At 38.3% G+C, this 18,443-nt stretch overlaps 1 protein-coding gene across 15 annotated transcripts in view; it reads left to right on the forward strand.

Annotated features, from left to right (window-relative positions):
- The window catches only part of UNC80 (unc-80 homolog, NALCN channel complex subunit), a 223,950-nt gene that overhangs the window by 148,454 nt on the left and 57,053 nt on the right, over window positions 1-18,443 (forward strand). For 13 of the 15 annotated variants that reach the window (XM_044241491.1, XM_044241501.1, XM_044241499.1 and 10 more), the window contains 9 exons: window positions 677-863; window positions 1,471-1,602; window positions 3,258-3,401; window positions 6,190-6,290; window positions 7,310-7,396; window positions 11,161-11,344; window positions 15,030-15,124; window positions 16,546-16,635; window positions 17,351-17,452. In XM_044241491.1, coding sequence (XP_044097426.1) covers window positions 677-863; window positions 1,471-1,602; window positions 3,258-3,401; window positions 6,190-6,290; window positions 7,310-7,396; window positions 11,161-11,344; window positions 15,030-15,124; window positions 16,546-16,635; window positions 17,351-17,452 — 1,122 coding nt within the window. The remainder of the gene's footprint in view (window positions 1-676; window positions 864-1,470; window positions 1,603-3,257; window positions 3,402-6,189; window positions 6,291-7,309; window positions 7,397-11,160; window positions 11,345-15,029; window positions 15,125-16,545; window positions 16,636-17,350; window positions 17,453-18,443) is intronic. The other 2 variants (XM_044241492.1, XM_044241496.1) reach the window with 1 other exon arrangement.

The raw sequence follows: 18,443 nt of genomic DNA on the forward strand, positions 1-18,443 counted from the left end.
GTAGCCCACCTAATGCCCTTAATTGCTACTGAATCTTTTATCAATGGAAACTTTTAGTCTTATGTAAAGATCCTGTCAACCTTAGTATTGCTATCAATTCTCATAATTTCTATTCACTTTGTTCCTATAAATACTGTTGAGTATTTGCAGTGTGTCACTCTATTTATCTACTATAATTAAGTATTTATGGTGTGGTAGATACCTGAGATACAAACATGAAATAAATCATGTAACTATTTGATTGATGTGAGACATCCCATTCCTCCTTCTCTCTGTGGTTCTTTCCCTTTTATTAACCTTGTGAAATAAATGTCCTTCATTTAAAACCATTTCAAAAAGTTGTGGAAAGGACTACAGTATAAAAATTTTTTATTTGATTTGAATGTTTAGAGTGGATCATTAATATCACCCCAAAATCTAAAGGTGAAATCCCAAAACTTAAAGATATTCTTGAAGAATTAGTCTGATTGAGTGAAAATGAATAACTTAGTTACACACAACCTGGAAACCTGGCAGAAGAAAAAAACAAACAAACAAATGGTCATGAAACTAGATTATGGGTGCCCTTCCATTTTCTGCAAAGGGCCACATTTGTGTAATTCTATGGGAACATGTTTATGGCTCTGACCTTGCAGAACAGTTTTTATAAAATAAATTGGTCTTCATGTCTCCATAGAAATCCTTTTCAGCCCGGGCTGTGTCCCGCTCCCATCAGAGAGCAGAACACATCTTAAAGAACTTGCAACAGGAGGAAGAGAAGAAACGTCTTGGTAGAGAAGCCAGCCTCATCACGGCCATCCCTATCACCCAGGAGGCTTGTTATGAGCCCACCTGCACGCCCAACTCAGAGCCAGAAGAAGAAGGTGCCCCCTACACACGGGACATCCTGGGGGGCTGAGGCGCAGGAAATGGAAAGGACTGGCTTTGAAATGAACATTAATGATTTAATGTGATGTGAGGTGATATGCACCCCTCTGTGTGTGTGTCTCTCACCTCCTGACAGCAAAAGAAAGAGGAAAGCTGTTATGTTCTTCATTTTTGTAGTTGGCCTGTTTCTAGAGGAGCGATGTAGTCACACTGAATGATCCAATATGATAATGGACCAATAGTGATTATGATTCAGAGAACAGCTAAATTCAGAGTGTGTATTAAAGTAATTGCAGTCAATCTTTCATCATTAAAAATGGGGTTAGTCCATTAACTATCAACCTTCACAAATGCAACCAATTTGTTGGTTGGCATCAGAAATAATTTATGAACCATTCTAATTCAGTGATTCTCTGCTCTGTTTTTGTGGAATTTTCTGTCTGTGTTTCTGAAGGATTTTTTTCTATTTATTAAGTACACTCTAAATTACTTGAGTCTTATGCTCAGAGAGCAGTATACACTTGTGATGTGATACAACTATAGCTGTGATGATGACAACTTTGTTACAAAACCAAAGGTCACATTCCCCATTTTCTTTGCCAGTAGAAGAAGTCACCAATCTGGCATCCCGTCGACTGTCTGTGAGTCCGTCCTGTACCTCCAGCACTTCCCACAGGAATTACTCCTTCCGCCGAGGGTCAGTCTGGTCTGTGCGTTCAGCTGTTAGTGCTGAAGGTGTGTCTTCTTAGAAATATGTTATTTATTCCTCATGACTAGTGTGTGTTTCGAAACATTTGCCAGTTAGTATTCTTACTACACTTCACTGTCTTCATTAACTAACTTGTCTAGGACTTGAAGTTCAAAAAATAAGTATTAGATTGAGTGATAGTCTAAAAAATATTTTTTTATCTAGAAATTGTCCTTTATAATTAGTTCTATTTTAGTTACATTGCCAACAATCATACCGCTGTGGGTTTTCAACCCTGGCTATGCATTACAATCAAGTGAGGAGCTTTAAAAATATACTCAGGCCACAACCAAGACTAAATCAAGATTCCGAAGAATGGGACACACACATCAGTATTTTTACAATCTACTTGGGATGGAGTAGGATGCTTTAGGATGCTGTTCTGGAATAATTTAACGATCAAAGGAAGACCAGAGTTCATGCTATTCCTATAATGAAATCTGATTCTGGAGGGGGGAGGATATGATACACTTCAGTTCCACAAATATAAAAAATGTGTTTTCTCTAATCGTGAATAACTGTCTGGGACTCATTGCTTATGATTACACAACTTCATCACTGATTTATAAAGTTATTAAAAAGTTCTACAGAAACCAGTGGTCCTCAACCCTTGGCTGTGTAACCCTTGGGAACTTCAAATGACCAATGCTAATTAATCACAACTTACAGGGATTGGGCCAAAGGCTCAATTATATTTTTCATAACAGATATAATTTTATTGAGGCATGATTCATGTACCATAAAACTTACCCTTTCAAAATATACAATGCATTGGTTATTAGACAATATTATGCAACCATTATGCAATGGTTACACCTCTAACCATAAAGAGTTTAGAATATTTTCATCATCCCAAAAAGAGACCTTATACCCATTGTCATTCCTCATCCACCCTTTCTCCAACCTGTGGCAAGAAATTATCTTCTATTTCTATGGATTTGTTACTCTGAACATTTCATATAAATAGAGTCATACAATATGTGGCCTTATGTGATTGGATATTTCCAGTCAGAATATTTTCAAGGTTCCTCCATGTGGTCACATATATCAGTTCTCCATTACCAGATAATGTTCCCATTATATGGCTATACCACGTTGTTTATTAAGTCACCAGTTAATGGGCATTTGGGTTGTTACCACTTTTTGGCTATTTTAAATTATGCCACTATAACGGGTATGTACAAGTTTTGTGGGGTAAACTGCCAAGCTATTTTCAGAAGTAACAGTGTCACTTTACATTCCTACCAAAAAGTATGATGGTTCAACACACTTGAAATAGTCAAAATAATCTTGGAAATGAAGAACAAAGCGAGAAGAGTCACATTTCCTAATTTCAAAACTTACTGCAGAGCGGCAGCAGTTGATATTGTGTGGTCTCAACATAAGGTTGGACAGTAAATCAATGGAATAGAATTGTACAACAAGAACTAAACCATCACATTCATGTTGGTTTCATGTTTGAAAAGGGTACCATGAAAATCGAGTAAGGAGAGAATTGTGTTTTCAACAAATGGTGCTGAGACACCTAGATACCTATAACCAAAAGAAGGTTAAAGAGGAAAGTTCGAACTGAGAAATGTTGCATTAGAATTACAATACTGAGAAAAGCATCCCGACGATCTCTCTCTCTCTCTCTCTTCAGATGAGGAACACACCACTGAACACACACCAAACCACCATGTGCCTCAGCCTCCTCAAGCGGTGTTCCCAGCATGCATCTGTGCAGCAGTGCTCCCCATCGTTCATCTAATGGAGGATGGTGAAGTGCGGGAAGATGGAGTAGCAGGTATCCGTTCTGATTAGCGAAGCCATCAGTAACTCTAATAAAATATTTAAGCTGTTATCAGTTGGAGGATAGTGGGGTGCTCTTGAAGACAGTAACTACTGGTCACATGTTGAATTGTTTTGTGTACATACTACATTTACAGATTTGTAGTACACTCTACTAACATTATCAATGTCTTCATCTCCATGTCCCATTACATTTATGACCAAAAAATTGTATTTAAAATAAATACTTGGCTTCCGGAAGTCTTGTTGAGGACCAGAGAACCAAATAACATTTATTTGGCCACATGAAAATCAAGTAGTAATTCTAGCCGCCTTAGAACATTTTAGTTATTAGCTCAATACCACGAATACCATCTGTCCTGCTTGATTACCTTTCCAGACATACTACCTAAAGAGAATAGTTGCAAAATGAAAAGATAAATGAGGAGTAAAGTTGAGTGATCTTAGGGATAGACAACAGGCCAGTATTTTTAATGTTGTTATTTTAAAAGCCTTAGAGCTCAATAATGATGTTTTTTAAACCCCAATAGAAAAATGGGTAAATATAAATACACAGACCAATGGTCAGTACGATCTGTAAACAACATTGTTGTTTAAGACAACAATGAAATTTTACATTTCATCTAAAAAATGCGAATATTTTTTCATTTTTTTTTTATTTGAATAGAGTCGACATACAGTATTACATTAGCTTCAGGTGTACGACAGAGTGAATTGGCTTCTCTGTATGTTATGCCCTGCTCACTACAAGTGTAGCTACCATAGAAAGGTTATCCTAGATGAAAATATCTGTAGTTGGTAAAGATTCTGGGAAAAAAGTATTCTCACACCTTGCTGATGGGAGTGTGGAGCTCAGTACAAGCATTCTGGAACAGTGTCACAGTATGTGTCAAAAACCTTAAGAGTGTGAAAAACCCTTTGATACAGATTTTGACTTCTAGCCATTTCCTAGGGCAATGATTAGAACCATATAAAGGTCTAAATAGGATGCCTCACATTGTACATTATATAAAAAGAAACAAATTTTAGAGAAGAGTTTAAATGTCCAATGAGCAATTAATCATGCTACCTCCATATGACAGCATTCTGTGTATATTAAAATAACATTCTAGAAGAATATTAATATTAACATTTTTAATATTGCTAAGTAAAAAACTGAGTACCAAAGAGTATTTTCTGCATATTGTTTTTTAAAATGTGTACCTATATATTTTGCATATATGAAGGGGCATACTGCAAAATGTTTATAGTTGTTTCTGTCATTGGTAGACTTACCAGTCCTACTTTTCCTTCTTTCTTTATTTTTCATGTTTTCACTATTAAATTGCCCTACTTCAGCAATTAGAACAAGAATAATGTGCAAAGATAGTTTTGTAATCGATTTCAACCTAAGAAAAACCCACACCTATTTTAATTATTTATAGACACATGGAAGTTAAAAATTATATTTACATATCTCTTGTTAATATTATTCATTTATATAGTTCATATTTTTAATTGGATGGTTGGTTTGGGAAGCAAAATATTGGTATCTTTTATTTAAAATATAGGCTGAATGACAAATTCATGCTAAATCCTATATTTCTAGGTTAGAACACTAATTAAACCATTTAGACTAAAGATTCTCCAGCTTCTCTTCCACTCACTTCCACCCACCTGTTTCCCTAGTATGGGCATTTCCAGGCAGTCTTGACCCAATCATTCTCCCCAAAGAAGAAGAAGCACTTTCTTCACACTAGGAATAATTATTAAATCCTAAAAGACATTCTCATTAGAAGTGGGAGCTTAATTAGGACTGGCTTAACTACTTTATCTCACTGAGGGAGATACTATTCAAAGCCTCCAGGTAAACAATTAAAGATCATTTCTAATTCATACGCATTCTAAACCAAAACATATTTCCTAAAAACCAAATAATTACTTTAGAAATTTCTCCATATAACCAACATTGAAATATGACCAATTTGATAGTCACCACTCCTAGTATTAGTGTAATTTCCAAAACAAAGATTCACTAATGTATTCTTTTTAAAAATTGAGATATTGACATATTGCATTGTATTAGTTTTAGGCATACACTATAATCATTTGATATGTGTGTATGTTATGAAGTGTTACCACAATAAGTTTAGTTTACCCATGACCACCTGTAGCAACAATTTTTTCTGTAGAACTTTTAAAATCTCCTCTCTTAGCAACCTTCAAATATGTCAGGCAATGTTGTTAACTGTAGTCCCCAGGCTGTACGTTATAGCCTTGGGATTTATTTATTTATCATATAATTGGAAGTTTTTACCTTTGGACCACTCTCATTCATTTACCACACCCCACCTCCAACCACCAGTCTGGTCTCCGTATCCATGAGTTTGGGTTATTTTAGATTCCACATGTAAGTGAGATCATACAGTATTTGTATTTTTCTGTCTGATTTATTTCCTTTTATGTATTGTCCTCAGAATCCATCTTCATTATCACAAATGGCAAGATTTCCTTCTTTTAAGGGTGAATGATACACCATTGTACCTCACAAGTGTGTTCTTTACAAAAGCCATTCTAAAATCTCAAGACCATCCTATACTTTTCATTACCTTTTCTTTATAGGTGAAAATGTTCAGAAATAAGCAGAAAAGAAAACAAATATCTACCTTTCAACAAAAAAGAGTTCACAGAATCTTGTTAAGGCAAAAAAAGAGAGACTAATTAAAACAGTAAATTGTTTGAATAGTGTATTAACACTTTATCTCTATTTAAGACAAATGTTCAATGTCCTCTCTCTTCTGAAGTGAGTGCTGTGGCCCAGCAAGTCTTATGGAATTGTCTAATTGAAGATCCATCAACAGTTCTTCGACATTTTCTGGAAAAACTGACCATCAGCAATAGACAAGTAATTTCCTCTTTCTTTAGAGTACAGCCATGTAGCTATGTGTGTGAACACCGTTAAAAGCAAACAGTGGGCTTCACAGCACTATGCATAGAACATCAGTTCTGACCCAGAACAAATACATGCTTTAGGTAATGATAATGATGAACAGTCCTACACCACTGCTTTCCTTCAAATTGGTCCATTGACTGATGTCTCCATATGTGTTTGGTACAAGAGCAGTGATGGCCCCAAGATACAGAAAGACTTTCAGTCTTTTAGTCAAAGATTCAGTTCAGTATAGTGTTTCTCAGGAATGGGTACATTTCCTGAATTTGATTGCTTGGTAGTCTGTGATGTAGGTAGGATTATTAGAATAGTTGAAACTGTCCACTAATCACAAAGATCTAATTTAGCAGACCACTTATAAGAAGATTATGCCAAATAAAAGTAGATTTCTGCCATTTTTCAATGGCAAAAAAAAAAAAAAACACTGATGATTCAATAGTATTTGTTCATTTTTTGTGTTATGGTCCTATTTTATTGGAAGATTAAGTTTAGTTTCTGAAAGGTAAGGTTAATTATTCACATCTCTATTTAGCCTCTCTCAACCTAGCTCTTTACCTCTTTGACTCAAAACCTAGGAAGCAGACCTGTGAAGTTCATTAAACCACATTTGTTTAATGGCTTCTCATGATAGGTCTGCCTTACATTTCCATCACACCCAGAAATTAGAGCAAATAGAGTTGAGTAAATGTATTGCTCTCCTGTGATTTATCTATGACCAATAGACAGAGTCTAAATTTTTATCTAAAAAAACCTAACTACCGTTCAGTGATTTCATAGATTAGCCCCTAAGAGAAGGTATTATAGTTGGTTTAAATGCTGTTTAATAAGTATTGCATATACTACATTAAAATGCTGAACATAATGGAAAGCAGCAAAAGGGAAAAGTTAGAGCCTCCCCCATTTGTTAAGAAATTAATTTTATTTCCTCTAGGATGGGCACTGAGTGAGATGTAGAAATTCTCTTCTTCTTTCAGGATGAGTTAATGTACATGCTGCGCAAACTTCTCTTAAATATTGGAGATTTTCCTGCTCAGACGTCTCACATCCTCTTCAACTACTTGGTGAGTTTTCACCTTCAGTAAGTGTTCATTCCCAATTAGGAAGCAGCAACACGAGGGAAAAGGCCATAAGGAATTTTTGCCAATAAATTCCCATTAATGATGTGACTGAAGGTAGATCATGGTCAGCTACATTCACCATTGTTCGTATGGAGAAGGCCCTCCTGACACACTACTTGGCATGTGGTGGGCACTCAGCAAATATCAGTGTCATCTTTATCTTCCTTTGGCATTATACAACTTGCTTATGCTGGTTCTTAATTTTGGTTTTCTGTTGAGAAACCTTGTATGTCATTCTAGTCATTTTTCCTTTTTCCTGTATCACTTTTAAAATATACACACACAGAGGCAAATGTTGCCCTAGATGGAAAGTATTTGTGAGTGTATTTTTCCATAGCAGCTATCTTTGCTTTAAACCATCCTGACAGCTCCTTCCTGAACCCTCCAGAATATTCCGGTTTCTATAGGATCTCTGCCTTACATCCTAAATGAATATTCAAGTTGGGGGTTATTAGATTGATGCCTCTTCTTTAAAAGCGCATCTTAATCCAGACAGATGGCTGCGTGAATGTTTGTGTTGGGAGGACTTCTCTCTCTCCCTTACGATTATCAGTCTCCTGGCAGGTAGGGAAAGAGAAGAGGTATCCACATGCATCTGTAACAGAATAAAAAACTTAACACTATACCTCTTACGTGCAGAGAAAATGTGTAATGCCTTTCTCTCATCTGTGGCTGATTTGGCTTTCTTCCTGAGTGTCCACCAGCTGGTTGACAAGGGAAAGAATATAAATAAGTGTCCAATCCAGTCCTAAGTTCAGATTGATAAAAACATATAAATAGTAACTTTGGATAGGGTTCAGTCTCTCTTGGCTAAAAATATTTAGTCTCTAGGAATTCTCCTCCCTTCCAGCTTCTTTCATCTCTAAACATTATGTGGGGTTGGAGAGAAAAAAAAAAATCTTTGTTGTTGGAAGGTGGAGGGAGGGCAGCAAAATATCCTCCAGACAGAGAACTTTAAGATGGAAAAACAAAGCCAGCCACTCCATACCATTCATACAGAACCGTATTCAGAGTAACTTACTGACAGGGAAGAGGGGGAAGACACCAATCCAAGGGCTAGACAGCGATTTTCTGCAAAGTCCAGGCCTTAATCCACAGCTTTTATAGAGCAAGGGCATGGCAATGAGGAATAAGGGTAGCCTTCCTGCATTCTGGTCAGGGCCTACCTTCACCTCCAAGGGACTTGGGACACATAGCAACAAGGGAAGTCACTGCAGGGACATGAATGAGATGGAGGGCCAAGATTAGAGTCAGTGTTGTCAGCACTCCTACATTTGTTCAGCATTCTGTCTCTTGTTCAATGTTTGCTCTGGCTCCTCCCTTTGTGAGATAATGTTCTTTATCTGGCTGGTTGCTAGATGCCTGGCTGGTGGAAGCCAGAGCCCACAGCTGCTGTGACCTCAGTCTATGGGCCGGCTAGTGGCACTTGCTGAGAGACAACCTCACCTCAGCTCCTGCTGGTGCTAAACACCCCTCTAGATTCTGGTTGCATGTTCCCTATGGCCCCAGCTTAGGGAGATCCCTGGCTAGAGCATTAGGCTCAGTGACACCAGTCTCTGGTGATTCTATCCAGAAAGTTCTCTGGTCAAACTTTCTGGTATTTCTTGGTCCTATGTACACAACACAAAAACCAAAGGTAGGTTATCAAAGCCATATGTCAGGGCCTTCCTCAGGTTAAATATGTGCCCTACCATGTTTGTGTAGCATTCCAGTTGGTATCAACAGGCTCTGAGGTAAACTTCTGTCAGTGACCCTAATAGAGACTGGAGGCAAAAGTCCCTTCAGTGTGTCTGCCCATTCCCTCAGGTCCCTGGGGAGGGGAGATGCTCACCTGGACCACTGCTCTCCATTGTCCTTCAGCCTTGGAAAAGAAGATGGACATTTCATTTCTTGTCTTCCATACTCTTCCCTGTCAACTCTAAATAAACCTTAATGGCAGACATAGATCCTCCCATCTAGGTAATTGACAAGCTAATAGAGAAAAGATCTGGCAACGCTTTGGCTTTGTTGTATAACCTTGTTTTACATGAATATAAATTCCCATTTTTCATTTCTCTCTAAACCCTAATCTTTCCCCAAATCCCAAGTATATGGATGCTTTGAATGGACTAGACGAGGGGCCTTATAGTCAGAATGGTAAAACAGTGAAGGACAAATTCCTTTTTAAACCATTACCCTTATCATGTATCTCTCTTTTCTAATGACTTAAGGATATGTATAGTGGGCATGTTGGGACCAGTGACCCATCTCTTCTAATTTTGTTGGGGACTATTTATTTAACTGTGACCCATGACCTTCACCCTGGGGTTTGAGCCCATCTCAGGGTATATGAAAACTTTTAAAGGGATTTGGTGCTTAGATAGTTTTAAGGAAATAAATCTCCAAATCCTCAACTTAAAAATATACACACTTTGTGAGCATGCCTGCCATCTCAAACTTCATTCCTCTACTGTCCACAAGAAAGGCCCACTCTGACCAGCCCAGATATCACCAGTGCATTGAAGATGTGAAAGACAGAGAAGGAATCTGATGTACTGCATGAGTTTTAAGGAAGCCTCATTTATGATGGATCAAGGCAAGTAGGCAGAGAGGCAGGCAGAGAGAGAGAGGGGGAAGCATGTTCCCCACCAAGCAGAGAGCCCAAAGCAGGGCTCAATCCCAGGATCCTACGATCATGACCTGGGCTGAAGGCCAAGGCTTAACCCACTGAACCACCTAGGCACCTAGATCAAGGCACTTTAAACCCACAGGATGGTCAGTAGCTCCTTCTGAACACAGACCCTGTCCCCGTCCTTTAATAAAATCACCTTTTTGCACCCCCGCCAAAAAAATAAACACAAAATAACACACAGAAAACACACACACACACACACACACACACGATAGGACTTACCACCTTTTCCAATCTTTGATAGATTTCTCCTAGAGGTGAGGTTTGGCCCTCATTAGGGTGGTTAGCCTTCAGAACCACCAAAGCAGGGTAGGTTAGTAACACCATAGGCTGATCCTTTCAGCATAACTGGAAAGATTTCTAGGATTAAATTTTTCAAGATATAATCGATAAAGCCATGAGGGGGGAAACTTTGATGTTATTTCTTTATGATTTTGTTGTGCACTGTTGAATAAAGTAATTAAAACTAATTTCATCAAAATTTGTTGAAATACATATTTCGATTAGTCAATCCACCTTTTACTTCAATGTAGAGAATGTTTAATATATTCTATTAACAAAAAAATTACCTTATGATGAGACATTTCAATATGTACAAAAGGACACAGAGATTTTCAAGATTTTAGGAGACACAAAGAAAAATCTGTTAAGTTCACCAATTCAGCCAAGTACAGTGTTCACTGGTTCACTGGTTAGACATAATCCAATCTGCAAATACTGTTTCAGCAAACGTCACATAGAGCTCAATTTGGAGTGGCCTCAGTACCTGAACTACCAAGTGACTTGAAGCCTGGAAAAACAGTCTTCTGCTTTTGTCTTAAATCAGCATTCCCATGATACACAAAAACGTACGTCAACCTGTTCTGGTTGGCTTTCCAGTTCTGCTCTCTCTTGCTCACGGCCACTGAAAGTATTAGAGGAACCATTGAACAGAGAATATGAAGGAACAAAAGAATATTTGATTAAGAAAAAAAGAGCCAATGAGAATGTTTGCTCAGGGTTATCATGATTTTGTGACCTCTTCCTGTTCTTCTAGGTGGGATTAATCATGTACTTCGTGCGGACCCCCTGCGAGTGGGGGATGGATGCCATTTCAGCCACCCTGACTTTCCTGTGGGAGGTGGTGGGTTATGTAGAGGGCCTCTTCTTCAAGGATCTCAAGCAGACCATGAAGAAGGAACAGTGCGAGGTAAAGCTTCTGGTGACCGCTTCCATGCCAGGTAACCCATTACTGCTATTGGGTGACATAACTTTTCTCTTTGTTTAAGCATATAAATAAACCTTTTAAAGACCAGCTGCCTCTTTCATTCTGAGAAGATTGTCAAGAGTCCTGACCCTGGTGTTGAGGGCTTCAAAGAATTTTTGTTTAATACAATCTGAAGAAGTACAATAGACCCTTTAAAAGTCAGCAGTTGCCAGATGAAAGGGGAGACATCAGAACTGAGCCACGTGCATCCGTCCTTGAAGAGCAGCCAGGGTTGAAGATGTATTTGAGTCTATCACACAGGGCCAGCTGAACAGGGAGTCTTTCTGAATGAATGTTTGGCATCACAAGGGGAACAATACTGTTTGCATGGCATGGACCCCAGATCTTTGTAAACTCCAAAGAGACGGCTTTATGAAGAATTGGAAAAGGGACAAGCAGGAAGAAAGAAAGGAAAGCAACAAAAGAACATGAAGTGTGATGTAAACTTGAGCTAAGGGTCTTTTTCACTCCTGATAGTTTGTTTTTCCTTAAGATAGAAATTCTTCCAAGTCTTTATCCTGGTGCAGTGACTAAGAAAATATGAGATGATTCGTGTATTAAAATAAAGAGAAAGACACAATTTTATAAAGATGAGAACACAAGTTATGGCAGTGTAGAGGTCTGCATTAAAATCACATTACTGTCATTTATTAATATAGTTAGTATTAGCTAAAAAAAAAAAAGTACACCATTTTTCAAGATTTCTTTACTCATGGATAAAACAAGGATGTGAGTCATATGGCACAATCATGAGTAATCAATGCGTTTAGGTAGATAAAATACTTGCTATCATACCTGACTCATAGCAAGCATTCCATAAATGGAAGTTGTGTATTTATATGTTCAATAGGTTATCCAAAAGGTGATCATTTTTTATTATAGCAAAGAAGCTCATGTTGTCATTCACAGACTTAAAAACAGCTCATTAAAAGTCAAGGTATATCATGACATTCACAAAGACTTATAATGAATGAATGAAGTAGAATAAGTACTAACTCCCTAGCCAAGTAGAATACAGAAAATGTAAATTTAAACTGCATTCTGGGTGCTTGTCATTGTTTTGCTAATACCTCTGTTTATATTTTCTCAACCATTACTGCATGATCATCTCATTTAAAATACAGGGATATAGTACTTGTTGCCATGTTTAGGGTTTGAATTCTGACTCTTGTGCTAAACAAACGTGTCTTTCAAAGGGCTGATATCCAATCTATAAAGAACTCCTCAAACTCAACACCCAAAAAAAAGATAATCACATCCAAAAATGGGTAGAACACATGAACAGACACTTCTCCAGAGAAGACATACAAATGGCTAACAGACACATGAAAAAATGTTCATCATCATCAGCCATTGGGGAAATTCAAATCAAAACCACATTGAGATACCACCTTACACCAGTTAGAATGCCCAAAATCAACAAGACAGTAAACAATGTGTGTTGGAAAGGATGTGGAGAAAGGAGAACCCTCTTACACTGTTGGTGGGAAGGCAAGTTGGTGCAGTCACTTTGGAAAACAGTGTGAGATTCCTTTAAAAATTAAAAATAGAGCTACCCTATGACCCAGCAATTGCACTACTGGGTATTTACCCCTAAGATACAGATGCAGTGAAAAGAAGGGCCATCTGTTCCCCAATGTTCATAGCAGCAATGGCCACAGTCACCAAACTGTGGAAAGGGCCAAGACACCCTTCAAAGGACGAATGAATAAAGAAGATATAGTTCTTATATACATTGGAATATTACATCTCCATCAGAAAGGATGAATACCCAACTTTTGTATCAACATGGACGGGACTGGAGAAGCTTATGCTGAGTGAAATAAGTCAAGCAGAGAGAATCAATTAACATATGGTTTCACTTACTTGTGGAGCATAAGGAATAACATGGAGGACATTAGAAGAAGGAAAGGAAAATTGAATTGGGGGAAATCAGAGGGAGAGATGAACCATGAGAGACTGTGGACTCTGAGAAACAATCTGAGGGTTTTGGAAGGGAGAGGGGTGGGGGGGATGGGTGAGCTTGGTGGTGGGTATTATGGAGGACACATATTGCATGGAGCACTGGGTGTGGTGCATAAACAATGAATTTTGGAACACTGAAAAAAATCAAATTAAATCAAAAAAATAAAATCTACCATATTTATAGCTAAAAAAAAAGAAGAAGAAGAGAAAGAAAGAAAGAAAGAAGAAACATCCAATAAATCTAAGCAATACGTCCCAACAGCCATAGGCTTAGCCTCTGGACCATTCTCAAAAGTGATGTTATTTGTTGCCTGCATTCACAGTGGAAGAAAATGTTAAATTTCAGTCAGAGATTAGTGCGACAAAAGTGGGCCCTGGGGCAAGAGCCCTGCTGTGGGAAGAATGGAGTTTACCCCCAGTCACCAGTCTTCACATAGCACCTTTTGTCACACCATGGGCCAGATATTTAAGATCTATCCATCGTTTTGTTTAATCCTCAAAGGACACTACAAAGTAGGCATCATTGTTTTTGCTCCATACCTAAACAAACAGTGATGGAAGTTACTCAAATGTTTTGCTTGAGAACCTGAGGCTTGTGTGGGGGAACAGTTTCAGGTCCCAGTCTGCCCACCTGCAGATGCTGTGTTCTTCAGGCTTCGGGGAGGGGGAGGGAGATGCCAATGTTGTGGGAGGTGTTTCATGTATGGTTTCTAACAGTGACCTGCAGTGGCCAAATAAACTTAACTTCTATTCAAAAAAACAAAGGTACAGATGTCGTGAAAAGAAAGGCCATCTGTATCCCAATGTTTATAGCAGCAATGGCCACGGTCGCCAAACTATGGAAAGAACCAAGATGCCCTTCAACGGACGAATGGATAAGGAAGATGTGGTCCATATACACTATGGAGTATTATGTCTCCATCAGAAAGGATGAATACCCAACTTTTGTAGCAACATGGACGGGACTGGAAGAGATTATGCTGAGTGAAATAAGTCAAGCAGAGAGAGTCAATTATCATATGGTTTCACTTATTTGTGGAGCATAACAAATATCATGGAGGACAAGGGGTGTTAGAGAGGAGAAGGGAGTTGGGGTAAATTGGAAGGGGAGGTGAATCATGAGAGACTATGGACTCTGAAAAACAATCTGAGGGGTTGGAAGTGGCGGGGGGGTGGGAGGTTGGGGTACCAGGTGGTGGGTATTATAGAGGGCACAGATTTCATGGAGCACTGGGTGTGGTGAAAAAATAATGACTACTGTTTTTCTGAAAATAAATAAATTAATTTAAAAATAAATAAATAAATATGTTTTTGACTAAATTACTTATAAGCTCTTACCTGTAAGAACTTACAAGTCTGTTTCCTTTGTTTTCTCATTTGTAGAATAAGCACAATAATACCCATACCATAGAGTTGTGATATTTAAGTATTATGCACATAAAATACATATAAAAGTATTGGGAACTCCATAAATGGTGGCTTTTGTTACTTAATTGGTAAATACTTTTAAAACATCTATTTTAACTATAAAAGAGTGATATTAGTCCAATACATAATTTATTTACCTTAAGCAGTCACTAAGAGTAACAATAACAAAAAATATCAGCCCACTGAGAATATTTTAATATTTTGTGACTTACAGATAAATTTGACTTGAGTGGAGTTCAGCTTATGATTGTGTTTGCCTTCTGTAGGTACCAAAACCTTGGTCGTTCATGGACAGAATGAGTGTGATATCCCAACTCAGTTACCAGTCCATGAAGACACTCAGTTCGAAGCCCTGCTCAAGGTAGGAATGGCTTTTGACAGAAATGATTTTTTAACGCACAATGTCTGTGGCCACTTCACTGGTCATCCATTTAGAATTAAATGATATTTTCCTATCTTCAAATGAATATGTGCATTGACTTACCCCTTGTAGAATCTGCTCCACTACCATGTAATTCTCCAGTTTATTTCCATGATCTTCCCCACACCTGCCAACATTGTAGCTCTGTGTTCAGGTAGATAAATACATCCAGCTCCTCCTGCAACTGAAGCAGAACTTGACACTCTCATGTGTACTATCTCCCATGGGAATGCTGTTGATTCCTGCTTCAGAGCTCCCTGGCATCACTTGGGGGTGGTTCTGCAGGGGCCCTCGGGTTGCACACGGAAGGAGCTAGGACAGGATCTGGGAGCTGCTGATCCTGCCAGGGACCCTTTCTCTGGCACTTAGTTGCACAGTATACAGTCTGACTTCCACATACAAAAATGAGCGAAGAAGCAGAACAATATACCTGAGAATAAATCAGGTGAGTCAAGAAAGTATCTTTAATGGTTATGGCAGTTGTGCCCTTTAGCAGAAAAACAATCCATTGTTACACACACCGGTAAGGCTTTTAAGGTAAAGTAGTAAGTAAAGTACTACAGCGATTCCCCATCGATCTGGATTCCAAACTTTTAGTAAGCTGATTTCCTAGAACACAGCTCCAAGCCCAGACAGAAGCAGGAAGTGCTTCTGAGAAATTCAGTTGAACCAACGTGTATATCTTATTTCAGTACAAAATGCCTCCTTCGGGCCTTACCCAGACATCGCCAGAGAATTTCTAAGGCCCAGTGCAGCAAACTTCAACAACCACTCCATTCTCCTACTCACACTGAATACTAGAGTAGCAGGAAGGCAAACAGAGTTAAGTCCCAACCCTGATTCTGCCATAACCATTGTGCCCTAAATCGAACAGGACCTCTCCAGGCTCAGATTCTTTTTCACCAGTACTGGGGTACTAGTGTAGGGTATCCAAGTTACTGACATGGAGGGCATCGAGCTCAGAAAACAGTATACAATAATGGCTCAATGTGTTGTAGCTTGTGTTATTTTTAATGGTGTTACCAAACATGCTTTCTTCCTGGCGTTGAGACCAGTAGATGCCACTGTGCCTCCACAGTTCACTCTTTAGTCTGAATTTATAATTGCACATCTTTTAGCACTTGGAGAGCAGATGGTTTATATTACACTACCAGTCTCTATTATGTCATTCTTTGGGCAACTGTGTATCCAAATCCAATGTGTATCCATACCTATATACATATAAAAAGTATGCAATATCTATAATCCTTATAATCCTTATAATCCTTAAAGTTACTTCGTTTTTGTGATATTTGTATCTTCCAGCATACTACCTGGCACATGGTATGTTCTCCATAAACATTTGTTTATACTTGTTCTAGGAATGTCTGGAGTTTTTTAATATCCCAGAATCTCAGTCAACCCATTATTTTCTCATGGACAAACGATGGAATCTTATCCACTACAATAAGGTGAGACTGGGCAGTGATGCTCTTCTGCTCTTCTGAGTTGTGTCGGAAACTTGTCATGCCTTTCCTGAATGTTGTTCTCACTTGGGGAGCCATTGTTATTCAAAGGTTGGGAGTACAGCCACTTCGGTGACACCAGCTTATGTCAGTGTAGCTTTGGACGAGCCACTGCACCTTTGTGCCCTTCATTTTCCTTATCTGTAAAATGAAGAGGATGATAATAGTATCTGCCCTAGGTTGCAATAATTAAAGGTGGTAAGGCAAGTTAAGCATTCATTATTATTACCTCCTGATGAAAAATTAAGTTGCCCATATAATCATATAATAAGTATGTGTGTCTGCTTGGAATTTTTATGTCCTTGTTCCTTTTTTATTATGTTGAGTATGACCCTGGTGACCTGACCTGCCAAAGGGCACCTCAAGACCATCATTTTAAAATGACTTTCTTCCTCCAGAATGTCCTTTATTAAATTGCCCTTGGCTCCTCTGCTCTTGATGTAGCACCCTAGTGTTTGGAAAGGATGCTAAGCCTAGGTGGTTTGATGCTTTTCTGAGGTGGGGATTTCTCTTCCCTAGGATTTTATAGAATTGGAAAGCATAAATGATAAAACCTTTAGAAAATACATAACTTTGCTTGACATTTGGGTAAAGAGGAAATGAGAGTCAAATGTTTAATCATCTGAACTCTTTTTCGTCTCTTTGTATAATCCTGCCACAGACATATGTTCGGGATATTTATCCTTTCCGGAGATCGGTATCCCCACAGCTGAACCTTGTACATATGCATCCCGAGAAAGGACAGGAGCTCATTCAGAAGCAGGTGCCTGCGCTCCTCTATTTTATTATATGGTTTTATCAAGTCATTGGGATAGATGATCAGTGAGTGTGTTGCCAATCCTGAGATTCTGATTCAGTCCTCTCCAGAGAGAATGGATGTGTAGATCCTCAATCAATAGTTCCCAAAAATCACGTGTTAGTTTTCATAATTTGGATCATAATGTAAAAGGATCAAGGAACACTCACTTGGATTAATGGTATAACAAATTGTTGGGTATAAACACTAGAAATCTTTGAATTTATTTATCTACTGGTTTCCAAGTTTTCTTTTCACATTTTTGTAAACCAGGATTGGAAGTACACAAATGTAGCTCTTAGAAAGTTGCCACAGAGGTTTACACTATTTGGGAAAAATAAAATAAAAGGGATCAATGTATAATGCCTGGGAAAAGCACTGAGCTAAGCTGCAGAGACTTGGACACAGTCTCTTAGCTCTGCCATTGATTGGTCACCTGGCCTCAGGCATGTTACTAACTTCCCTTAAAACAGAAGGAGACATAATCAAGCAGTTGTACTTAAATATATGATTGAAGAACAAAATAAGGAAATTCACTATTTGTATGAGAAATATAATAGTCCACAATTTGAATAATGATACAATTTTATTATAGTCTATGTGTTACATTCATTTATTTTTTTTTCATTTTTTAAAGATTTTATTTATTACAGAGAGAGAGAGCGCACGCGCACACTTGCACATGCCCAAGTAGGAAGGCTAGGCTAAGGGGGGGAAGAAGGAAATATCAATCAGGCTCCACACCAAGTGCACTCAACAGGGGGCTTCATCCCAGGAACCTGAGATCATGACCTGAGCCAAAACCAAGACCTTAATTGACTGAGCCACCCAGTCACCCCCACATTAATTTATTTTTAATAAAATGTCTAAACAAGAATTTCGGGATAATTTATCTTTTCTGTTTCTCTGCACATATCAAGGTTAATTTGACATCATACTATTCAAAATAACTTCATGA

Source organism: Neovison vison, chromosome 3, assembly GCF_020171115.1.
Source record: "Neovison vison isolate M4711 chromosome 3, ASM_NN_V1, whole genome shotgun sequence".
Lineage (NCBI taxonomy): Eukaryota > Metazoa > Chordata > Mammalia > Carnivora > Mustelidae > Neogale > Neogale vison.